This window comes from Rousettus aegyptiacus, unplaced genomic scaffold, assembly GCF_014176215.1.
Source record: "Rousettus aegyptiacus isolate mRouAeg1 unplaced genomic scaffold, mRouAeg1.p scaffold_m13_p_17, whole genome shotgun sequence".
Taxonomy (NCBI): domain Eukaryota; kingdom Metazoa; phylum Chordata; class Mammalia; order Chiroptera; family Pteropodidae; genus Rousettus; species Rousettus aegyptiacus.
Genome location: NW_023416292.1, coordinates 23,944,464 through 23,969,019, shown reverse-complemented (window position 1 = coordinate 23,969,019; position 24,556 = coordinate 23,944,464). Strand labels below are relative to the sequence as shown.

Sequence of the window (24,556 nt, the reverse complement as noted above, 5' to 3'; positions counted from 1 at the left end):
AGAGCTCCGGAGACCCCGTGATGCGTCCGAATGGACCGTGGATCCGGGGGCGGGGTTTGATGAATACTCCCTCCCTGCATACGTGTGTGATGTTTGCATGCAGTACTTGCACCTCTAACTGGGGCAAAAATACATACACATTCCACGAAGAAGCCCGACACACGTCCTTTAGATTTCCCAAAATATAAAATACTTAGTTAATACACGTCGTCCCATGCAGGACAGATAAGAGATGATCTGCCAATTGTTCAAATCACATTTGTGAATAAGCAGCCACTCAGCATTAACTATTATGTCGCACTGTGATTGTGGCTGCTCTCAAGTCCTCTCTCAGTGGCACTGTTCATGTGATGAGCCTACGGGAATATCTTAATTTGCTAAAACCCTCCATCTGGCTGTAAAAACAATTCTAGCTGGGCTGATCAAATTCATGACAACAGATTAATAAGAGAAAATCAAATTTTAATACACGCACATGGGGATTCACATACACCGGAAAATTGTAAAGACAAGGGAAACGAGGTATATATGTCATTTTGGACAAAGCAGAAAGGGAGGAAGGGCCTGGGATTTCAAAGCAATTCACAGGTAGGGAAGGGGGCAAACACGCCAGTGCTGGTGACTCGGAAACACGGGGATGGAGAGAAATCTAGTGATCAGATCTGGGTATGGACCTTCCTGCCTTGCCTTGATTCATACGTGGTGACATGAATACACCAAGATGATTATGGTAAGATTCCCTCCCGAAGCAGGTTTTTCCACCTGAATCTCTTGGGAGGAAATGAAAACTCTTCCAGGGTTTGTTGGGCTATAATTGAGTTCAGCTCTCAATTATCCGTATGCCAGGCTGGCTCATTTCAAGGATGCTTGTTCCTGATGCCCCTACTTCTTTTGAGGACTCCTCAAAGTAAGAACTTACATATTTAATTCATCATCCATTCCCTGGAGGAGATCCAGCTGACATTCGGGGATTTGGCTTTTCTGCCACACTGTGCGAGAAGGGCCGTGGTCGCCATGGCTGTTTTGTGGGTTCACAGGGGGACGACTCTAAAGATCTGAAACCTGGGATGCACAGATGGGATTCAGAGCATCCGCTGACCTGCACATCTGTATTCTTACCACCCCGCAACTGAACCCTAGCGTTTCCCACGTACAAACACAGGCAACGTACACTGTCACTGTCAGGACAGTGTTTAAATATACGGCTCCATCTGAACTGTGCCGATTCTCAGCCACATGGGTGACCTTCTTATTTAATGTGTTGCTAAAGACTGGCTTAAAGTCTACTAGGAAGATTTGAAAGTGGGCACGTATGCAGGCGACATGAAGCAGACCTTGATCGCCGGTAAAGAAACCAATGCAGCAGTTCCGAAGAGGGAGCGACGTCACCCATACGGGATGGGGAATCAAAGTATGTCATTACACCAGCTTGCTGACTTTACAATAGGGTGATGAGCCGGGAAGGGGGGGCAGGAAAGGGACTCTAACAGGATAGGTGACGTGACCGAGATCATGCAGCTCGCGAGTTGACAAACCAGACTGCAATGCACATCAGCGTTTTTGCGAATTCAATGCTCATTCTCCTAAACCATGCTGCCAGAATGAAGTGCCAGCACAGAAAGGCTTGAGATGCTGCTGTTTCTTCTTAAATTAGGAAGCGACATGAAGACAGCTACGGGAATTTGAAGCTCCCCTGAGGAAAATGTTGTTGCAAGCAACAAGGAGGATGTGTAACGGAGAGACCACGAGGTTAGAAAGGCCCATGAGAATAGCCAGTCCAGGAAAGAAGGGCAGAAGCCAGAATTACAGCCGTAAGGGGGGAAATAGAAGAGAAGAGATGACTTTGGGGAGAATTTACCAAACTTGGTGATGATCTGGATTTGCTGATGAAGGAAATAGAAGAATTAAAAATCTTTCATGCCAGGTAATAAAAGAATGGTGTTGGTGTTAAGAGGACTTACAAGGATATCAACTAGAATGTTATCTTTGATATGTACCTACTTAGGTGCGGTTGGTTGTGTTGAGAGGCTGGACAGTAGGGAGATGTAGAGGCAGATCTCTAGCAAGCACCCGGAAATGCAAGTATGACATTTTGGCAAAAGGAGAGACCTGAAGGGAGAGACTTCAGAATTATCTACATAAAGGTAACTCACAAACTCCTGAGGGTGAATGGGGCGGTGCCTTGGGGATGTCCTACATATGGACGACTAAGAGACGGTCCTTCCTTTGTCGGTGCTGCGGAAAACCCTTTAGAAGATCAGGAATACCTGCGCTCCAAACAAGGGAATACACCTCTCGAGTACAAATGATTTACATCTAGCTGATTCCTCATCTCCCGTCACCATTTAAATTGTGCTTTTAATTGATATTAACCCTTACTACCGTTTTTTCATGTCTAAGATGGATGTCATGCATGAAGTAATTACTCATTTGTCTATTTTGATGGGACCAAGGAGTATGAAACCCTCACTTCTTGCACTTTGCTCTGTCCGGTCCTAGAATCCTGTCTTTCCTGGTCCTGATGAAACACACACATGTGCATGCTGCCAAAGAATGAAATAGGTTAAAGTCAAACATAAAGTTTGAGGAGCGAAGAAGAAAATCAAATCAATTTGATACCCAACTCAAGGGGTTCATGGCTAGGGGAGTTCTAGTCAAGTTTTATTTACTTGCAGCAAATACAGGAGGCAGGGAGTAGGCATCCGAAGCTCTGTCTCGCGGAAGGGAGGCTTAGCCATCGCTTATACACACTGTGTGGTTAATTAATTCATGTTGGTTTCTTCTGGGCAGTTGGATAAACTTACCCACTTGGTGGTCAGGCTCATTCAGTTGCAGCTGCATTTGCAAAATACTGTGCTACATTTTAACATTTACCAAGAACAGCATCTAGTAAGAACAGCCCAGACGGAGAGACCCTTTACGCGACCTTACAACTCTACTACACATTTATTTCTTACTGAACATAAAGCATCCACTATTTCCTGTAAATCTATATCCTTGCTTAGATAAGAAATGCAGTAAATATAGAATATGCTTGTCGTCAGGTCTTGCTCCCGTGAAGGAATTCGAAAGTGCCCTTGTGTGTGCTGTGTCTGATTATATTCTTTAACGATGTTACTTAAATTTTTGCCAGTTTATCTTCCCCAAACATGACAGACCTCCATGCAAAAAAGCTCTTGAACATTTAGAAAACAGATGTCCCCTACTAAAGCAGTGTAAGAAAAAGAATGCTTTTAACCCCTAAGAGGGTCCCACTTTCTATGCCTTTTCTTGGACCTTCTTTGCCATCAGCTGTTGCAACACAGGCCACCAAGCCAAGTTCACTGCTTATTGCATTTCCCATTTCCCTAAAAAAATGCACCGTTATAGGCCCCAAAATAAACAATCCTCCAAATACTCACAAATCTGTGCTAAAGCTTTTTCAGACTAAATAATCACTTTTCTTATCAGAAATTGCAGTTAATCCCGGTATCCTTGACTATCGTTGTGTTAGAAAAATCCGGAGCGAGTCTGTGCTATTTGTCCTCTCCTAAAACAGATTTTCTGGGTAAATCTGAATAAGAACCAAGCAGCCGCTGAGCTGGCCGAGGAGCCTGGAAGGTCTAGAACATTGACAGACAGTGAGCTGTTGAAGACACACAGGGAAGAATTCATATTTTAAATGAAAATCAGCAAGTTGTCTCTCTGACCTGTGACTCTCACATGATGTCGGGGGATTTTGAGAAAAGCTGAGGTCGAAGTGACAGGACCTGGAGGAAAAAGCTATGAATATCTCAAAGCTGGAGCTGTCCCGGTACATTATAGATTGGAATTGGTGTCATTGATCCACAGGAAAATTTAATTTTGGGGCTTTCCTTAATTGTAACAAACACAACTGCAGACAAGGCAGAGACTCCGCGGCTGTCGGGCGGAAGAGCCAGCTGGGAGCCAATCAGCGCGCAGCGTGGCTGTGTGTTTATATAGACAGGCTCCGGGCCCCGCCGCTTACCTCGCAGACTTACTTTTTTTTTTTACTGTCAGGCATCCGAACCCGCAATCATGTCCGAAACCGCACCTGCCGCGCCGCCCGCGCCTCCTGCGGAGAAGGCGCCCGTGAAGAAGAAGGCCCGCAAGGCCACCGGGGCCGCCAAGCGCAAGGCGTCCGGGCCCCCGGTGTCCGAGCTCATCACCAAGGCCGTGGCCGCCTCCAAGGAGCGCAGCGGCGTGTCGCTGGCCGCGCTCAAGAAGGCGCTGGCGGCCGCCGGCTACGACGTGGAGAAGAACAACAGCCGCATCAAGCTGGGCCTCAAGAGCCTGGTGAGCAAGGGCACCCTGGTGCAGACCAAGGGCACCGGCGCCTCGGGCTCCTTCAAGCTCAACAAGAAGGCGGCCCCCGGCGAGGCCAAGCCCAAGGCCAAGAAGGCGGGCGCGGCCAAGCCCAAGAAGGCGGCCGGCGCGGCCAAGAAGCCCAAGAAGGCGGCGGGCTCGGCCACCCCCAAGAAGAGCGCCAAGAAGACCCCGAAGAAGGCGAAGAAGCCGGCGGCGGCCGCCGTGGCCAAGAAGGTGGCCAAGAGTCCAAAGAAGGCGAAGGCCGCCAAGCCCAAGAAAGCGGCCAAAAGTCCGGCCAAGGCCAAAGCCCCGAAGCCCAAGGCGGCCAAGGCCAAGTCGCCCAAACCCAAGAAGACTGCCCCCAAAAAGAAGTAAGAATGAAGGGGACCCGAGAACACAAAGGCTCTTTTCAGAGCCACCCATTTTATCTCGAAAAGAGCTTCTGCTTTTGCACAGTGGAGTCGGGAGAACCAGCCGAGAGCGTTAATATTTTCCTCCATCTGGTGAGTAGAGGGCTCTGGGGGAAACAGATACACCCCAATCTTTCCCAGAAAAGTTATTAGGAGCTAAAAGATTCTGGGTTTGGTCTAAGGTTGATGCTCCCTGTTTCAGGAGCTTTCCTCACTGCTAATTATGCCCTTAAGACCCAGCCAGGTTGTTACAAGTATCAATAGCCTTCCTTTTTGTGACTGAGTTTGTGTTCACTTGTCAGTGAAAGTGCTAAATTGTTGCCTTTTTCAGGCCATGACAAATAAAGCTGTTAAGAACTTCCCAGTACAGGAATCATTTTTCTTCCGCTACCCCACCCCAAGTTTAGATTTGTTTCTCTTTGTAATTTTTGCCTCCAGCCGCGTCTTTTTTTTTTTTTTTTTTTGGTACTTTTGTAAAGTTGCATTAAGTGCTTTCTGAGGACTGAGAGCCAGAGGACTATTAAGGTTGTCACATACAAATCATAGTGCTGCTGCTACCGTCACTGGCAAGTTTGCTTCAAGGTTCAGAATCACTGACGGACCTGTCCTGACCTGTCCCTGGTGTTTCTGCACCTGACTTCTGGCTTCTGTAGCTAAGAATTCGCTGCAGCACATTCCGCAGTTTAATGAACGGCTGGAAGGACAGACGGTGCGGCGACCGGGGGCGTGGTGTGCCCAAGCTGGACCACGGACAGCACAGGGAACACCGCGGGGATGAGACTGGCCATAAAGCCCGACTGGTGACGATAAAGCAGTGCCTCTGGGGAAGGGGCCATGCACCCGCTGCCCCCAGGGAGGGATGGGGCTGGGCTTAGGGGGCGCGCGGTGGAGGGTGGAGGGCGCCGGGCAACCACAGGGCCACTGCGCCTCCGCCCTGACGCTGGTCTGGGGTAGATGACAGGCCTCTGCACACAGCTCTTCCCAATGACGCTGTAGGTGGCTCTGAAAAGAGCCTTTGGGTTTCAAGCTGTGAGCGGGGAAGCCTACGCCCGCTCGCCGCGGATGCGGCGCGCCAGCTGGATGTCCTTGGGCATGATGGTGACGCGCTTGGCGTGGATGGCGCACAGGTTGGTGTCCTCGAACAGCCCCACCAGGTACGCCTCGCACGCCTCCTGCAGCGCCATGACGGCCGAGCTCTGGAAGCGCAGGTCGGTCTTGAAGTCCTGCGCGATCTCGCGCACCAGGCGCTGGAAGGGCAGCTTGCGGATCAGCAGCTCCGTGGACTTCTGGTAGCGGCGGATCTCGCGCAGCGCCACCGTGCCGGGCCGGTAGCGGTGCGGCTTCTTGACGCCGCCCGTGGCCGGCGCGCTCTTGCGGGCCGCCTTGGTGGCCAGCTGCTTGCGCGGGGCCTTCCCGCCCGTGGACTTGCGCGCCGTCTGCTTGGTCCGAGCCATCGCGACCTCCCGAGAGCGCCGGGCCGATGGGGCCGGGAGGCCGCCCCTCCGGCCGTATATATAGCGCCAGCCCCGCTCCCATTGGCCCCGGCGTCTGTCCCCCACGGCTCGCGGGGCGCTTCCCGGCCACGTGATCCCCGGGCCTGCAGCCGGAAATCGGCTTCTTCCTCCCACCCGCCCCGCCAGCCGCTGCTGGTTCAACCCGCTCTCGCCCCTACCGGCTTCGGGCCGTTTCTCGGCATAATTTAACATAAAGTATTACAGCGATATGTCTTGATTTCTGAATAAAAAGTTTAATCTTAACACCCGAAACTGGCTTTCATTTTGAAAAGGCGCGCGCAAGATGTGATTGGACAACAGTATTTATAGCTTCCTGTTTGGGAAGGCCAATTTCAAGTCAATTGCTTTATTTCTCTATTTCAACTTCTGGAGACTTTAAAAAAGTTTTTGTAGACTTTTTCGAAGCGCACCAAGACCATTTACACCAATTTCATTTGCTGTTGTAACTACATGAACGTTAACTTTTCTCTCACTACAGCGTCCTCATGGTAAAGCCTTCCCACTGGGTTTCAGTTTCACTGGGTTTCTGTGAAATGGGGTTAAAAATCCCGACTTGCAAATGGTACAGGATTACTGTGCATTTTTTAAGTCCTGCTGAAGCCTGTTATCTCGGCCCGAAGGACACGGCCGGGGACAGTGATATGCGTTCCTGCTTACCAGGGAGGAGGGCCCCGCGGGGTGGGAGGCGTGAGGATTGCAGGTCACCGGTTGGGCCATTAAGATACAAAGCAAATCCGCTCAATACCACACAGGCCGAGGGAGACATTCCTGTGGGGCACTAATTCAATTTGCAACTAAATGTCCACATTTGACCAAGCATAGTTATCTAATTCATCTTTAACACACACTAACCCTGAGGCCGAATGTACTGACTGCCCTCATTATCTGTGAAACAAAGTATCTGCATCCTTTTCTCTTGGCGTTTTAGTGTAACTTTCAAATGGAGTGTGGAAGTGCTGACACCTAGCGGCCAACCGGGGTAGCGGCAATTTCCAACCAGAGGCTTAAATGAGGACACGCAGCCCTTTTAGTGAAAACGTGGGTGGCTCTGAAAAGAGCCTTTGGTTTGGGCTCGGCTCGTCCGAGCTGCTGCGAACACAAGCAGGCGTCTACTTGCCCTTGGCCTTGTGGTGGCTCTCGGTCTTCTTGGGCAGCAGCACGGCCTGGATGTTGGGCAGCACGCCGCCCTGCGCGATCGTCACCTTGCCCAGCAGCTTGTTGAGCTCCTCGTCGTTGCGGATGGCCAGCTGCAGGTGGCGCGGGATGATGCGCGTCTTCTTGTTGTCGCGCGCCGCGTTGCCCGCCAGCTCCAGGATCTCGGCCGTCAGGTACTCCAGCACGGCCGCCAGGTACACGGGCGCGCCGGCGCCCACGCGCTCGGCGTAGTTGCCCTTGCGGAGCAGGCGGTGCACGCGGCCCACGGGGAACTGCAGCCCGGCCCGCGACGAGCGCGTCTTGGCCTTGGCGCGCGCCTTGCCGCCCTGCTTCCCGCGCCCAGACATTTTTAAACTAGGAAATATAGTGTCAACAGGACAAAAGGAGGGACGGAGGTTTTTATAAATACTTTTAGGCGCGAAAATGTAGGTGTGTCATTGCTTAAGATAGCAGATTCAACCTAACCAATGGAAATGGAAATTTGGGATTCCTGCGTTGTAATTGGGCAGAACTAATTTTGGTGACGTTATTTTGAAAATCCACCAATCAGAAACAGGTCTGTATTTTATCGCCTTATTTGCATGCGAGGTCTTATTTAAAAGGAACGCGTCGTGCTGTGCTCTCGTCATTTCTCTGCATTTTATCTTTCCTACTTTTCTGTCGTCCCGACCATGCCCGAGCCCGCCAAGTCTGCGCCCGCCCCGAAGAAGGGCTCCAAGAAGGCGGTGACCAAGGCGCAGAAGAAGGACGGCAAGAAGCGCAAGCGCAGCCGCAAGGAGAGCTACTCGGTGTACGTGTACAAGGTGCTGAAGCAGGTGCACCCCGACACGGGCATCTCGTCCAAGGCCATGGGCATCATGAACTCGTTCGTCAACGACATCTTCGAGCGCATCGCGGGCGAGGCGTCGCGCCTGGCGCACTACAACAAGCGCTCGACCATCACGTCGCGGGAGATCCAGACGGCCGTGCGCCTGCTGCTGCCCGGGGAGCTGGCCAAGCACGCCGTGTCCGAGGGCACCAAGGCCGTCACCAAGTACACCAGCTCCAAGTAGACGCGCTCCTGAGCGGCTTTGCCGCTGACCCCAAAGGCTCTTTTCAGAGCCACCCACCTCTCCTGGAAGAGAGCTGTAATTAGTTACTTAATTTACATTATGGAGCCGGGGTAAAGTATTGAACCTTAAATAGAAAAGCTCACAGGCCTAACTGCAGCCAGATTTTGGGCTGGGAAATTCCACCCTCCCCTATGACCTGCCATCTTTGCCTCAGGCAAAAAAAGAAACAACAAAAATAAACCTTGTGGTGAAAGGACTTTGCTCCTTTATTATGCAAGTGTAAACTTTGCCACTGGCAGAGACTCAGATGGAAGAGAAAGTCCTCCACGGAGTCCAGTCCAGAACTCGTTTTCAGCGTCTGATACTGAAGTTCTTTCTTGTTTGATGTAGGGAAATAACGGGAAATTTTTACCTTAAAAGAACAGATTTACTGTGCCAACGTGACAACCCTCCCCTTTTCCTTTCTGGCCTTTGTTGGGATCTGCTGTGTGGTGTTTGTGCTGAGGCTTCCTGTAATTAAAGAGCAGAGTCTCCTTTCAAAACTTTTTTCATATTTTCTCATAAACTCTGAGTCCAAGTAGTTGTTGGCGTCTGTGCAGGGGAGGAAGAGACTGCGCTCCACTCTCAAGGTTCTCTTGCCTCGTCTAATAATCAGCTCAACACGAGGCAGATTAGCAAGAGAAAATGACCAAACTCAGCAGCCAGTGAGTTCGTCTGCAGCCGCCCTTGACCCACGGAGCTGAGCACCGGCCTTCCTGCCCCTGACCGAGGTCCTCGCCCACGGAGCTGAGCACCGGCCTTCCTGCAGTTGGCCTCCAGTGAGCATCAGTGGCGACACTGGGGAGGGCAGCAGCAGGGCTCTGGGGAGCGGCCCCACGGGCCGTGGTCCTGTCCATCGGGCCTCGCCTCGTGTTCCCAGCACTGAAAACCGACGTAGACTCAAAGCCAGAGCTCACCCCCCAGCCCTCGGTGCTCCTGCTCACATTTTTAAAGATTGCAGGGGGCCGGGCTGGCTCACGGCCGCACTTCGAGCCCTCTGCGAAGGCCATCGAATGTCCCATCTTAGTGTCGTGTAAAGCAGCACCCGAAAGTGCGAAAGTCCAGCTCTAGAAGCAGTGCCTCGTCTTGGCGCGGTCAGGCGTCTCTCCGCCCCAGGCGTTGTACGTGGGTCTAGTTACTTCCACTGCCCATCCCCCAGCCCTTATCAGGGGCCTTAAAGTCCTTGGTGAGTGTTTTGTGGACGCATATCGACACCTAGTCAAAAGGTTATTTTCAGAGTCACTTACATTCCGATCAAAAGCCTTGTAATGCGTATTTGTGCTTCTGAGCACATCTTGGCACCTGAATTTGCTGACCCATTGTCCACTCAGGGAAGAAACCTGTGGGGTGCCATGTCCTCAGTAAAGCTGGCCCTGCTTCTCTGCTTCGGGTCCCCTCTGTACCTTTCGTTCGTGTTTTCTATGAACCAAGACTGAGGCTACGCACACGGCACCATATTTGCAGTCACAGGGATGCGGAGCTAGCGAGGCCGGGAGGGAGGAGTGGCAGGGGGCGACCCGAGTTCCCCGCAGTGTCAACTCTGCTCCTACTCTGGCTGCGGTGATTGGCTCCAAATTCGAGCTTTGGCCTTTTCCCCACACTCTGGGTTCTGCACTTCCAGAATCATCCTCATAGACGCCCACCCCACTTCTGAGCCGTCTCTGCCCTGGGCCTCCCCTGCACATTCCTAGATCGCACTACTCGTTGACCTTTTCCTGTGTGCCCCAGCCCTGTGGCGGCGCCCGCATCCTTCGTGATCTGACACACCACTTCTGCTTTCCGGTATTCCAAAACCTGTGTGACGTTTATGAACTCATCTCTGGAAAAATCGCGGGCAGCGTTCTGTTTTCCTGATGGGATGCTGACATCACGGTGTCCAGCCTTCCCCGATTTAAAGGGCTATTTCTACTTCACAGGTTAAAGAGTTTCCTTTCTGGTCACCCCTCGGCATCAGCACTTTGATAGTCACATGACACATCCCTCGCCCTTTAGGGCACAGAGTCTCAGGAGGGCCCATCGTTCCCCCAGGCAGGTGAAGCATTTACTCCAGGAGACAGAACTGAGTGCAATTTGAGTGTAGCCCACAGGCCTGGGGCTATGAGGTTTCATGTCATCACTTGGCCAAGCCATCCTGTTTAGCTGAATCCGGACACGTGAAAACGAATAGGAACTCACCGAGAAAAGGCATGTAGCTCAGTGCTGGGTAGAGGAGAAAATCAATGTGAAAAAACCTTTCAAGTGTGGAGGACGCCCTCTGTTCCTTATTCACAAAATGAAAATATTAGTAAAATCGACTTCATGGATACTTTTGTGAAAGCAAATGCAAAAATTTCAATAAAGATAAATATTTTAGGAGTATTTAAAATTCACAAAGTTTTTATGGACATTATAAGGTGAATTCTGTTGTTACTCCTATACTTTACCTATAGTAAAAGCTTTTTGAAGTAGTATTATGATCAGGAGTAATAATAATACCGTAGTGGGTAGAAGAAGGGCTTCTCGAGGAAATTGGACTTTCTGCTGTTAAAATTAGACCCTAGACATAGCAAAAAGGAAATTAAATTGCTGTTGTTAAAATTAGAGCAATTTAAAAATTACATGAGCCTGAAATACTTTGGAAGAATTTACATGCATCTATAGTAATTTTGATCATATTTACACATTAAGATTTTAATGTTGTTATAATCTTAAAGAACATCATTGAAGTCATTAATTATTCTTAAACTAGTGTTAAGTGCATTAATTTTCTATTGCTAGCCTGAAGAATTATCACAAACTTAATGCCCTAAAAGCATACACACTTTCAATCTTATAGTTCTACAGCTTGGCATTTGAACACGGACCGTATTGAGCTGACATCGAGGTGTCAGAGGCTGCATGCTGATCCAGGGCCCCGAGAGAGAATCGGCCTCGTTCGTCCAGCTAGTGGAAGCCGTCCTCCATCTGCCTGCGCTCGGGGCCCCTTCCTGGATTTTCAAGCTGGTGCTCTGGCCAAACCTGTGTCGTGCCGCACTTCTTGGTTCTGTATCCAGAGTCCCTCTTCCATTGTTACATTGGATTCCTGAGATTACCTTGGGGTTCCCTTGGCTAATGCAGGGTAACCACATCATTTTAAACTGATGCAAGATGGACACATTTCCCAGAGTTGCGTAGGCAGGGAGACCAAGCCTTGCACCAAGAGAAGAAGGTCCTTTGGCAGAGAACGGAGAAAGAATTCAACACACATAGCAAAGTGAGAGTCAAAAGGAAAGTTTATTAGAACAGGGATAACACTCCACAGACAGAGCGTGGTCTCCCAGAGGCAGAGAGTGAGAGGGACTAAGACGAGGACAGAGCGCGGGACGGAGTGAAGAGCGCCCAGCAAGAGCCAGCGAGAGGGGCCCCGAGCGCTGCGGGAATTCAGTTTAAATACCATTCTGTAGCTACTGCCGGGTTATGCCTTAAAATACTTTGTCATAACCCGTTTCCTTTAACAGGGACACAGGAAGGCAGGGGAAGAGTATGTGCATGAATGGGTAAGACCGTGTAGAGTGGAAGGCCCGCAGGCAGTCCCCAGCCTGTAACACATAGGTCCCCATGGTCTTAGCCAGAGGGAGTGACTGTTGGTTCCAGTTTCCCCTTCCATAGCTGGGGGATGGGTCCTGAGCAAACCCAGCAGAAATCCGCCTGCGTCCACAGGTGTCCCACGGCCCGGCCGCAGGGCCGATCGGCTTATTAGTCTCTGAACGTGGCTTGACTTAATATGTTTTATTCTCTTGCTTCCTCCCTACATTACAACCAAGTGATAAGCAAACTCAATTCCATCTGCCATTTTATTGCCTTTTGTCATGTAACCTAACATTTTCACAGATTCCAGAGATTAGGAGGTAGATTTAATGGATGGTGTCATTTTGCCCAGCACTTTAGGCAACAGTATATTTAGAATCTGACAGGAAGCTCTGCAGAGCACTTTCTGCTCCTGGAGGGAGGAGAACACAGAGACACATGATTGTGAAGAATTTCGGGGAGTCTATCGGCTCCCCCGGCCAGTACAGACACTGTTTACCTCTGGGGCTACAGAACGCGAAAACCGACTCTGTCTGAGTCTCATACCGTGCAGCAGCCCGGCGTTTTTAGTTTTTGTTGTTTTACATTTTACTTACTGCTTCTGTTCCTTATGCGTTTTGTTTCAATATTTATACATGCTTCGTGTATATTGTGGTGTGTGTGCACATTTCTGTGTTGTGTAGGGAGGAGGAAGTTTTTATTTATGAAATAAATTATACAAGAACACATAAAATAGCATTACCGTTTTCCTACCTGCATTGAAATCCTAACAGCACTCTCTGTGTACACGCTTAGCAGTTACTGCACACGGGATTCAGTTCCTGGCAACCATTAACCTTAAGCAGGCTGTACCCACAAGAAAAGTGTAGATTGTGACATGTGTCTACATATATATACGGGGCAGAAAGTGCTGGTGTTGTAACTGGAATGACATTTTTTTTTAATTTAAAAAGATTTTTTTTCTGTTAATCAGGACCAAATTAAACTTATGTAAATTCCACCTTAGAAGAAAATGGCATAATTTTACAACACCATTTTAATAAGGGAGAGACACCAACCAAAATACCTTCAAGATGTTTCTTCCTGAACTGCCAATACCATGCTCTTTAATGGAGTTATCTTGCTCATGGTCTAAACATTTAGAAGAAAGTGGAAAAACTCTCATTACGATCGAATATCCAATCCTGGAGGCAGTGATGTTCCATTTTCAACTTTCTTGCACAATAGCTGTCCCATTCCCATCAGTATGCAAAGCCACATCGCTTTAAGCAAATAAACCCACTAATGTGCACAATGCAGTTACACTAAGCTGTAATTAAGACAGCATTTTCTTAACAGATGTCATCCAAATCGCTCTTCACTTTTCATGTTAGTGATCAGGTTTCCCTCACCTGTCACTGCGTTAGCTGGCTTGACAGTAAGAGCAGCAGACCCAAGAGACAGCCACCCAGCACTCAGCCGCCACTACACGCATTTCGTGCTTCAACCCAGACGTCTGTACATCTCAAGGTGCGAGCACCACTGCAGCTTGACAGTTCCTTTTTAGAAACAACTTACAGATCGACATTGTATTTAGTACACATTGACACTGTGAAGTCACTACCGCTCTTCCAGAGAGAACGTGGGTGGCTCTGAAAAGAGCCTTTGGGTTGAAGGGTGGCCTCACAGGGACTCACTTGGAGCTGGTGTACTTGGTGACAGCCTTGGTGCCCTCGGACACGGCGTGCTTGGCCAGCTCCCCGGGCAGCAGCAGGCGCACGGCCGTCTGGATCTCCCGCGACGTGATGGTCGAGCGCTTGTTGTAGTGCGCCAGGCGCGACGCCTCGCCCGCGATGCGCTCGAAGATGTCGTTGACGAACGAGTTCATGATGCCCATGGCCTTGGACGAGATGCCCGTGTCGGGGTGCACCTGCTTCAGCACCTTGTACACGTACACCGAGTAGCTCTCCTTGCGGCTGCGCTTGCGCTTCTTGCCGTCCTTCTTCTGCGCCTTGGTCACCGCCTTCTTGGAGCCCTTCTTCGGGGCGGGCGCCGACTTGGCGGGCTCGGGCATGTTCACAGAAAATGAGAGACAAAGGAGGGGGAAGCTCTAAAATGCCGGCTCTGGTCTAGAGTGTCCTTCTTTATAGTCGCTCTATGCAAATAAGGTGCTCACGAATACCCAGATCTGATTCGATAATGTCTTAGTGACGAATATATGTAAATTTTCGTGCCTCACTTCTCTTTTCTTATTGGTTGGCTACGTAAAAGAATCATTTTTAACCAATCCCATTCCGTCCTTTACAATTCCATCCAGCACTATAACTGGAGTCTGGCTGCTCCCTGCAGAACATTTCTTTTATTGCTTTTCGTGTGACAGTTCTCACTGCTACTACTAAGCATGTCCGGACGCGGGAAGCAGGGCGGCAAGGCGCGCGCCAAGGCCAAGACGCGCTCGTCGCGGGCCGGGCTGCAGTTCCCCGTGGGCCGCGTGCACCGCCTGCTCCGCAAGGGCAACTACGCCGAGCGCGTGGGCGCCGGCGCGCCCGTGTACCTGGCGGCCGTGCTGGAGTACCTGACGGCCGAGATCCTGGAGCTGGCGGGCAACGCGGCGCGCGACAACAAGAAGACGCGCATCATCCCGCGCCACCTGCAGCTGGCCATCCGCAACGACGAGGAGCTCAACAAGCTGCTGGGCAAGGTGACGATCGCGCAGGGCGGCGTGCTGCCCAACATCCAGGCCGTGCTGCTGCCCAAGAAGACCGAGAGCCACCACAAGGCCAAGGGCAAGTAGACGCCTGCTTGTGTTCGCAGCAGCTCGGACGAGCCGAGCCCAAACCAAAGGCTCTTTTCAGAGCCACCCACGTTTTCACTAAAAGGGCTGCGTGTCCTCATTTAAGCCTCTGGTTGGAAATTGCCGCTACCCCGGTTGGCCGCTAGGTGTCAGCACTTCCACACGCCGTAACGCGAAACTGACCCTCCATTTGAAAGTAACAATAAAAACGAAAGTTAAGCACCAAGCTGAGTAAAGGGGACAGACAGGCTTTGTGTCAAAGGCGATTAGCGAGTCCCGCCTCAGGAAAGCACGAGGCGGTCCTGCAGCCTCTCTTCTGGAAATCCAAGGCTTAAGTCACCACTGACAGCCGTTGCTTGCTAAGATTTTATATACTTGCCACGAAGAGGTCACTTCACTAAGCCGTTGCTCACAGTTTATGCAACATAAGATCTCAGAAAAAAAATAGGAAACTAGATTTCTGGCTCCCCTATGACTGAAAGAAGAGATGGACGTTTATAAACGCACAAAAGAATGGATGTTAAGGCGATTGCAACTGTCAGGACATAAGGCTGTAGACAACGTAAGTGACGTAATAGGAATCAATACCTTTACGTCTGGTGCGTTGAAATACTTCCGTGACTGTGTATGTACGTATATACGCAGTGATATATACACTAGATTCAAGTCGACTTGCTGTCTGAAAGTCCCAAATATGAGTAAAAGTAGTAATAGAACAAGAGGGATGGGTGAGCAGTCACATGTCAGGGCGGGCTTTTTAAATTTTGCTGATCATAGCATTCTTAATGAAAATTTTTTTAGTCTGTTGCTTGTCTTTTCAGAAAACAATAAATAAAGTACACTAAAATTGACACTAAACGAAAGCTCACTTTTATGGGCTTAAAATAGAATATTGACCTTAAGAAAATTTTTTATTTTATATCAATCATTAATGCAAACAAAATCAATTAAATCATGGTGCGGGACCTTCAAACCCGGCGGATCTGCTCTCATAAATAAGGCCAGAAACCACAGCAGTTCTCTCCAGCCAGTTTCCTTTCCCGAGCTGCTCAAGACACCTGCAAGTCCCAGGTAGGAAGGCCCCAGGCAAGCCGCAGGCCACCAAACCGCTGGCTGCCAGGCCGCTGGCCGCTAAGCCACTGGCCACCAAGCGCCTCCAAGTTCCTGGCAGGCTTTAGGAGTCTAAAAAGCAGATACAGCCCTAACCTTTGACATAGAGAGATTAGTCTTCGTGCCATTACCTTATGACAGTTATCAGAATGTAAAATTCAAAACAGTAAGCCGAATCTCAGAAAACATATTAATTGATGCTTCTTATATATAATTTGTTGTAGAAACCACCAGGAAGAGAAACCTAGTTCAAAACAGTATAGGAGATTATTTATATATATATATATATATATATATATATATATATATATTATATATATATATATATATAGAGAGAGAGAGAGAGAGAGAGAGAGAGAGAATGTAATGCTCTCTAATATGTCTTTATGAAGTATGAAAGAAAGTGAAGGAAACCAGGATAGTTTTGTTTTATGAAAATGAAGGAAAGTAGAATAATCACCCCTAAAATATACCTCCTTGACATAAAAAAATTTATTTCGTGCTGAAGGCGGTTAAGCAGCAGCAATTGCAGGACAAGTTCTCTCTTCCCTGCCCCTTTCCTGCGGTAAGGCGGAGACCAGGGCTGTGCTGGAGATCTCTTTCCAGTGGCTAAGCAGACTAGAGGAACAGGCAGAACCTGCCTGCAACGCCTGCTCTTCGTTTCCTCCCATACGTTTCCATTCCTACAGTTTGCCACCATTAGAAGCCTAACACTGCTTTTCTTTGTCCTTTCCTTTCTCTACAAATCTACTGTACTTTGTTTAAGATGTTCTGTAAACTGGAGTTTTAAGTCACCTCTTTGAATTAATCCTTCCTGGGTCTTTCCCATGTATATATGACATATACATGTTAATTAACTTGTTTTCCTTTACTTAATCTGTGTTATATGTACAGAGTCCTCAGCCAAGAACCAGATGGATAGAGGAAAAAATTGGCACCTCTACAAAAGAAAGACAATTGAAATAAAAACAAAAGAGCAAATTCATCAAAAAACATTACCGTCCTATGGCACCATTATATCTTTTAAGTTGTCTTTTCTACTGTTTAATAGGATCTCCAGGTCTGGGTGGTTCTTACTAAATGCTACTCTTGTTAAGTGTTAAAATGTAGCACATTATTTTGCAGACACAGTTGCAGCCAGATGAGCTTGACCAGAACAAAACTGGGGAAGTGTAGCAGACTGCCAAGGAGACATCAACATGCAATTAACCAAATAGTGTGTATACTCAGTGGTTATTTCTTTCTTTCTGGAGACAGAGTTTCACTTGTGAATCCCCTGCCTCCTTTATTTGCAACAAGTAAATAAAACTATCTAACAACCATGTCTCACTCTTGAATAGAGGACCCCAAGCGGCAGGCAAACCCCTTGAATTCAGTAACACTACTGGAAGGAGATAAATTTCATCTCTAATGGACAAAAACCGCTGAAATTATCTTTTATCCTACAAATTAACATCTAAATTCACAGATACTTCACTGATAATGGGTTCTAAGAAATAGTCAAACAGAACCATATTCCCCTGGAATACTGAAAAAAACACTCGGCAGGCCTGTTAGACAATGAGAGGAAATGCGGCCCATCCCTTTACCTTAATTTGGCATTTTGATATTTCTTAATGGGTTTCACAGCCGCTCTGCAGTGACCAGAGGTCTTTCCTGGTCCTCAGTGAGCCCAAGCCTGATGAAGACTGCTTCCCCGTCTGCACTCTCCGCCTTCCTATATCGCGTATACCAATGATGAGTTGATGCGACATGGAGGGACAAGTCCTCAATTTCCAAGGGCTGAAGAAGGTGAAGGAAGGGACCAGCACCTCCCCGTAGGCCCTCTTACCTCTTGTCAAATCGAAGTCACATGACATCTCTTGTTCCCCTTTTTCAAAAGGCTGCAATTGTGAATCATCAAATATAAAATGAATATGTATCGAGGGGCTTCTCTAACTCATCAACGAGTGAAGAAATGAAAAAATGTTATGATAGGTTCAAAAGACATTTCAGAAATGTAGGCGTTTATAGAAATTTTAAGAAAGAAATGTTAGGACAGAATTGTTGAATTAGGCTACAATAAAATTAATGTCTAAAAGGCCATAAGCCTTTGGAGTTATACCTGATCCACTCAACAGAAATTATCTGCTTCTCTACCCAACAAAACCTCGATAGTTAACAAGTAACTTCACTGCGTATAGTACCTTTACTCAACACTAAACCGTAAGACAATCAAAGTACATCTTCATAGAATCTTTTTGTAGCCTTTAACCTTTTATGATATCGAACACCACGGCCCCTCATTTTTTCCTAACTTAAGTCTCAGATAATTTTTTTTCACACTGTGAAACCTTACTAAAACAAAACAGAACAAAAAAACATAAAGCCTGTAAGAAAAATTTATATGAAGAGTCATGGTGTAACTCCTTGACATTCTTATTTTACTCACTAATCAAATAATAGATGATTTGACTTTTTATTCTTTCTAGGCTCCAAAGCAATTGACCTGATTTTCTTAAATCAGAAATAAATTGTTTTCTGGCCTTCGTTCTTGCCATGAAATGTTTGTGTGCTTCTAAATGATTTCTTTTTTAACCACGGATATGTGCAGTCTCCACTAGTAAAGTTTCAGCTCTTTTAGACAACAATTGCTTTAATAATTAGTTTCAAATGCTTTCTATCAAAATTTTACACTTTTGGAACAAAAATATTAGCCATAGATTTCCAAGTAGTCTCAACCTCTTGCAATGTTGCCCTTGAAGAATTCTAAGGTCAATAATTCCTCTAGTATCTATCTTGCTTAAAGAATAGGCCACTCCAAAATGTGCCACCTTGGCATGTGGATTATTATGCCTTCAAGTCAATGAAGAATCAGTAGAATCAATAAAAAAAAAAGTCTTACCTCTCCCTTAAATACCTACAAGAACTTAAATAGGGGGTCTGTCCGAGAAAGAAAGTTATTGCATGAGATAACTTTCACTGGAATGACCTACCTGTCTGCAGGGCGGGCATCTGCTCGCCAAAGGCCTCCTCCGCCTCCTGGGAATTGCGCTCCTGCTCTTTGCAGTCCCCGGCCCCACCGCGTTCCTCAGCTCAGGACAGCACAGGAGCCTCAAGGGCCTGACTACATTTCGGTTGCATTTTTTTGTTTAATCTTAAGATTGAATTGGATGATTTGATCATCCAATCTGGGTTATTTTAAGTTCTAATGAATGATTCATGAGTCAGGGAACATTCCATCTATTAAATAGAAAGGCACTCCTAGGTTGCATATTTTTTGAAGTCTCCATTAATGTACATTCAAATTAAACTTTTTTTTTCCCAGTAAATCTGTCTTATGTCAATTTGATTATTGGACCAGCCAAGGAACCCATAGGATAGGGAAAGGAAATAGTTTTTCCTCCTGTACACCTTGATGAGTGAGTAATGGTTCCTTTGAAAATCCTCCCTCAGTTCCCTAACATGGTTTTTATTTGTTTTTGTTTGTTTGTGTTACAATGCTTCCCTCTAGTTTGAGGCTGCCCTCCGTAGCTGGTTTTTTTCAGAAATGCATTAAATGTCCACGTGTTCCCAAGCCCATGACGGCAAGGTTCCTGGAGCTCAAGACACAGAGCGGGCAATAGGAACCCTGGAACAGTGTGCAGGGCGCTGTGGCCATGAGAGCGAGGTAAGCTTCCAGCGGCCACATAGTAAAAAGCGGTAAGATGCAATCGCTTTGATATTATACTGCATTTAACCCAAAACATCAGAAACATTTTTATTTCAACATGCAATGAACATAAATACATTGTAATGCATTTTACATTCCTTTTTTCAGTCTAAATCTTCCAAATTGGGTATATATTTTATTCAATCTGCTACTAAGTTTCATTGAAAAGAAATTGATTTGCACTTAAACTTCATGATGTAGTCATTGTCGAAAAATTAAGTTCTCACGCTCAAGTTGTTCAAACATGCTTAAAATTTTCCAGTAACTGAGTAGAGTATCAGTTTTTTAATGGAAACCAATTAAAATTATACAAAATTTAAATCTTGGTGCCTCAGCATCGGTGTCATTTCAAATGCTCAAAACTGGTCCTGACCGCTGCGTCTGACAGGGCAATCTTAGAGGGAATCATGTCTTGGGAACTGTGCAAACGTGGAGACTAGGGGTTCAACTGGGGAACATCTACACTTAAATGTTATCATGACAATTTAGCACCGACTTCTAAAATTGAACATTTGCTTTTGCTATAGAGACATAGAGATAATTAAAGCAAAGTAACGTGGGCCCAGCTTGCAAAACGCCCATCTGAGAGGTTTAAAGCTCCTGGGGAGAAAGCCGGCCGGAGGGGCGCCACGATGAATCTCCTCGGGCAATTCCAGCTGTCCACGTAAGACACATCGAAACATGTAGAGGATTTTTATGAGTTTATTTTATCCAAAACTGAAGACATCTCCTGGGAAGCAAGTTCTCAAATGCTCCCGAGCATTAGTTCTGCAGCTCCCCTCCTGCGCTTGGAATGAGGGAGGGAAGGTCAGAGGTCACAAGAAGGTGGGGAAAGCGAGGTGCAGACAGCTGGGAGACCACGGGCTCCTGGGAGGGCGGCTGCGCTCTGGGGGCCCTGACAGGGAGGATTGCACCAGGCATTTCAAGGGCGTGTGATCTAGATGCCGGCGGACAGTGGGCGCCCCGGCGGGCGTAAGGCCCACCGAGCAGTTTTCTGAGGAAGCTGCAGGCCCGGGCCTGACCGCCCACGGTGACCTGCCCAGCGAGGGGCTGAGTCAGCTCACCCCGTGAGGTCACTTTCCCCGGAACCTCTTTTTCACCTGCACAGTAGTCTTATTGTGTTGAATATTTGAAAAGTTACCTTTTGACTTTCAAAACATGACCTTTATGGTGTCGAGATTAAGATTTCCATTATAGAGATGAAAAAACTAAAGTGGAAATGAGAGCTCACATGTCCCAAAACAGGTCTCGGACCTCAGATAGTGGAGTGCAGAAAGGCCGGCGCCCAAGCCAGCGGGACGCGCCTCGCGACCGCACACAGCTTATAGACGCCTTCCTGTTGCCCAAAGCATTTCAGCTGCTCCGCGCTACCTGAATCCATTTTACCAACACTAACTTGTGGTCACTTGAAGTGCACAAAAGCGCCTCTCGGGAGAGGGAGGAGCCGAGGACTCTTTTATGTTTGAGATGGGCGTTGAAGATGCACTTCCCCACGGCCTGGAAGGCTCATAATAACGCAGACTTGGAAAACATAGGTTCGCTTGACATTTCAGTATCTTGATACATCAGAGGATTTTTCTACAAGTTCTTAAATAGGGCATGCTGGAATGAATTCAGGGAAGGAGCAGGGGCCCAACCGTCTTTGTCTCCTTCGGCCCCGCCCCACAGCCTGGAAGCCATTTGTAGGCGGGGACAAAGCCGTTGCCCAAGGGGCCCTCCCGCCTGACCCACGGTCCTCATTTTGTAGTTTACAAAACGGTCCGCCGCAGGGTTATAAATAAGAACTTCGCCTTTCTTTCAACACACACCTGTGCCCACATTTTTCTTCCTCGTTCCCAGCCATGTCTGGCCGCGGCAAAGGCGGGAAGGGGCTCGGCAAGGGCGGCGCCAAGCGCCACCGCAAGGTGCTGCGCGACAACATCCAGGGCATCACCAAGCCCGCCATCCGGCGCCTGGCGCGGCGCGGCGGCGTCAAGCGCATCTCCGGGCTCATCTACGAGGAGACCCGCGGGGTGCTCAAGGTCTTCCTGGAGAACGTGATCCGGGACGCCGTCACCTACACGGAGCACGCCAAGCGCAAGACGGTCACGGCCATGGACGTGGTGTACGCGCTCAAGCGCCAGGGCCGCACGCTCTACGGCTTCGGGGGCTGAGTCCGAACCCCAGCTCGCTTTCTGCAGCAAAACCAAAGGCCCTTTTCAGGGCCGCCCACTTTCTCTAAGAAAGAGCTGTGCGCGACTCTTAAACGTTTGGCTTGTCCTAAGGCTTCCCTGGTGTTATTACCAGCCCGGTCTTTACCCTCGGCGGTAGCCACATACCGGACAGAGGCTCCCCCACCACAGGTCTCAGCCAGGCTGTGCGCAGGGACCCAGGCTCCGCGGTTCCCTCGGCCGATCCGGACGGCGGCAGGGACGGGGCTGTTGGTGGCAGGAATCTAGTAAGCCCGCCGCCCCCGAGTGGAGGACAGGAAGCTCTGGAGGCCCCAGCTCTTCCTGGCGGGGACTGGATCCTACCCTTGTCCCAGCGAAAGGGTCAACCACGGGCCGTGGTTCCAGCGAGGAGGCAATTGGCAGCGCCCCGGCCGGAGACGCGGCTGAGCTCGTACTTAGTTCGGGGTGATCGCGGGGCTTATACAAATATATCTACAAATTACGGAGCCTGCGAGGGCGCTGCCGGCCGCCCCCAGACTCCAGGCCGACTAAAACTGACACGGCCAGCAAAGCACTGGGCGTCAGCTCCTATTTTCCGCGAACGAACGGACGGCTTGTTGGGCCTCGCCTGCCCCACCCCCTCCCCCCCCCCCGCCCCTCAGGCATCGTGGGGAGGTCGTCACACCCAAACCCTGTGGGCCAGGGTGTACTGCAGCTAACTGGGCCCTGCTGGTTTCCATTTTCAGGCTGGTCCCCTCCCTAAGCCCGAGGCTACGCGGTTTGTAAATTATCTCATCGCTCAATAGTCAGCGCTCTGACTCGGGTCTCTAACCTCGTCCCAGCCGGAGGCCCGAACCGCAGCTGTGGAGGAGGGGCGCCCCCTTGCGGTGACAGGGTCTCTTAACTGCCTGCCATGAACAGGAAATTCTTTTTTCTTTTTTTTTTTTTTTTTTTATTACGGACCATTCAAACACTACAATATGGTTATAAAAAGTTTTTCAAAGCATGCCCTCAGGCTGACAAATCGGCGCTCCGAGTCATCCGCATCTTTGGGCGAGGAGAGTAGTGACGGCTGCTCTGCGGGCCGCTGTGGTCACAGGTGTCTGACGCCGAGGAGATAGTGAACCCGCAGTTGGTTGAGGCCGCGTTCAGGCCAGCGGTCTGGACTGGAAATGACAATTGGGGAATCAGCATGGAGGTGACGAAACTGACGTAATCGCTGAGAACTTAAAGGAGACGTCGCGTGCATTGCTTGTCAGAGTGAATGAGGGGAGACCATGAAGATTGTCATCAGAAGGGGCAGGACACGTATTGTCTATATGCATAAGCTGGAGTCCTCATTCAGGCTGTTACAACAAAAGCACCTCAGGCTGGGTGGCTTGAACAGCAAACATTTGCTTCTCACAGTTCTGGGGGCTGGAAGTCCAAGATCAAGGTGGCGAGACTCACACAGGGTTTATACGGCGTCTGCTGAGGGCCCTGGCCTGCCTCAGACTGCGGTCTTCTGCTGTGCCCTCGCATGGCGAAGGGAAGGGCCCAAAGAGCTTTCTGCGGTCCCCTCCACAAATGGCTCCGACCCCACTGGCCTTTGACGAAGGGCTCCATCCTCGTGGCCTGTCACCTCCCGAGAGCCCCGCCTCCTGAAAGCAGCACATGAAGGGGGAGGACCCCGCCAGAGGCGCAGGCGGCCCCTATCTAATGGGACACCACAGAGCCCCACTAAAGAACCGGGAGAGCCCGCTCCAGGCCGTCCTCCCTGGAGCTCCTCGGCTCGGTTCCTGGGCCCCTCCTGGACTCCTGGTGACCTCGCCTAGTCTCACGGCTCATGTGTTGTGTGTCCTGTGACAAAGTTTATGTCCAACAGAAGAGCATGGCCTCGCTGTCAGCGCCAGGTCAGCTTGTAGTCACAGGAAAGCTATGACGTGAATGCACACATGAATTCCCTACACACGTCCCCAGGCCCTTCCCCGCGCCCGGGCCCACCAGAGTGCTGCCAAGATGGATTCCACCTTCCAGAATTCCACCGCGGCATCCACCTGAGTCAGTCGGCATGGCGATGTTCTCCAGAAGGTCTCAGGAACCACACAGGGAATGCCTTGCTGGAGCCTGAGAGCAGGTCTTTATGCCACGACACGTACTCAAATGCAATTTATCTAAGTCATTTTAGCTTTAGTACAAAAACAAATGGTCTACCCCAAAATTACCAACACATGAAACCTGTAGGGTTTCCCAGCCATACTCTCTGGCTCCTTGCACTTCTAGAGCTCTGGTTTCTGTTTTTTATTTTGTTTCATTCTTGTTTTCTGTATAAGCGAATATAGAACTACTTACCGAAGGGAGGGAATATAAAAATGAAATACGAGAGCAAAAACGGGCAAAATTACAGTTTAACAACTGCTGAAGCACCATGTAGCACCATGGGCTAAGTCAGCAACAAAAACGGATAATGAAAAGATCTTCTTACGTAAATTTTAAGAATTACCATCTCATCTGCAGTAATCCAGTAAAGAGCATACACTCTGGGGTTCGGTAACTCCCCCAGGCTCTGCAACTAACGCTATGAGCCTTCGGGTCCTTTATAAAAACACACGTGACTGTTTCTCCCAGTGGGAGCTAACATTTGTGAAGCTCGTAGAGTCATACTGTACCATGATGCGGGCATTATGTGTAAAACAAAGAACTCCGGTACAAGTACTGCTGTAACATTATTTTAAAATCTAAACGAGTGGACTATTTTAAGATTAAAAGATTTTGACTAAAACGCAAAAAGCAGAACATTAAAAAACATTCAGGCTGCAGCACAATAGA

General features: G+C 48.8%; 6 protein-coding genes across 6 annotated transcripts; 3 read left to right on the top strand and 3 right to left on the bottom strand.

Annotated features, from left to right (window-relative positions):
* The first annotated feature begins 3,985 nt into the window (after window positions 1-3,985).
* On the top strand, window positions 3,986-5,082 carry LOC107503370 (histone H1.4). Its single transcript, XM_016131575.2, has one exon. It carries the CDS (start codon window positions 4,039-4,041, stop codon window positions 4,681-4,683), a length of 645 nt encoding a protein of 214 aa, XP_015987061.2. The 5' UTR covers window positions 3,986-4,038; the 3' UTR covers window positions 4,684-5,082.
* Window positions 5,083-5,163: 81 nt separating this feature from the next.
* LOC107503981 (histone H3.1) lies at window positions 5,164-6,212 on the bottom strand. Its single transcript, XM_016132900.2, has one exon. The coding sequence runs from the start codon at window positions 6,170-6,172 to the stop codon at window positions 5,762-5,764; it is 411 nt and encodes a 136-aa protein (XP_015988386.1). The 5' UTR covers window positions 6,173-6,212; the 3' UTR covers window positions 5,164-5,761.
* A 1,062-nt stretch (window positions 6,213-7,274) lies between these two features.
* Window positions 7,275-7,749, bottom strand: LOC107503777 (histone H2A type 1). The gene has a single exon (XM_016132571.2). The coding sequence runs from the start codon at window positions 7,732-7,734 to the stop codon at window positions 7,342-7,344; it is 393 nt and encodes a 130-aa protein (XP_015988057.1). The 5' UTR covers window positions 7,735-7,749; the 3' UTR covers window positions 7,275-7,341.
* Window positions 7,750-8,009: 260 nt separating this feature from the next.
* Window positions 8,010-8,709, top strand: LOC107504472 (histone H2B type 1-C/E/F/G/I). Its single transcript, XM_016133694.2, has one exon. It carries the CDS (start codon window positions 8,059-8,061, stop codon window positions 8,437-8,439), a length of 381 nt encoding a protein of 126 aa, XP_015989180.1. The 5' UTR covers window positions 8,010-8,058; the 3' UTR covers window positions 8,440-8,709.
* Window positions 8,710-13,646: 4,937 nt separating this feature from the next.
* On the bottom strand, window positions 13,647-14,123 carry LOC107504506 (histone H2B type 1-C/E/F/G/I). Its single transcript, XM_016133753.2, has one exon. It carries the CDS (start codon window positions 14,075-14,077, stop codon window positions 13,697-13,699), a length of 381 nt encoding a protein of 126 aa, XP_015989239.1. The 5' UTR covers window positions 14,078-14,123; the 3' UTR covers window positions 13,647-13,696.
* A 253-nt stretch (window positions 14,124-14,376) lies between these two features.
* Window positions 14,377-14,864, top strand: LOC107504392 (histone H2A type 1). The gene has a single exon (XM_016133546.2). The coding sequence runs from the start codon at window positions 14,405-14,407 to the stop codon at window positions 14,795-14,797; it is 393 nt and encodes a 130-aa protein (XP_015989032.1). The 5' UTR covers window positions 14,377-14,404; the 3' UTR covers window positions 14,798-14,864.
* The last annotated feature ends 9,692 nt before the right edge of the window (window positions 14,865-24,556 follow it).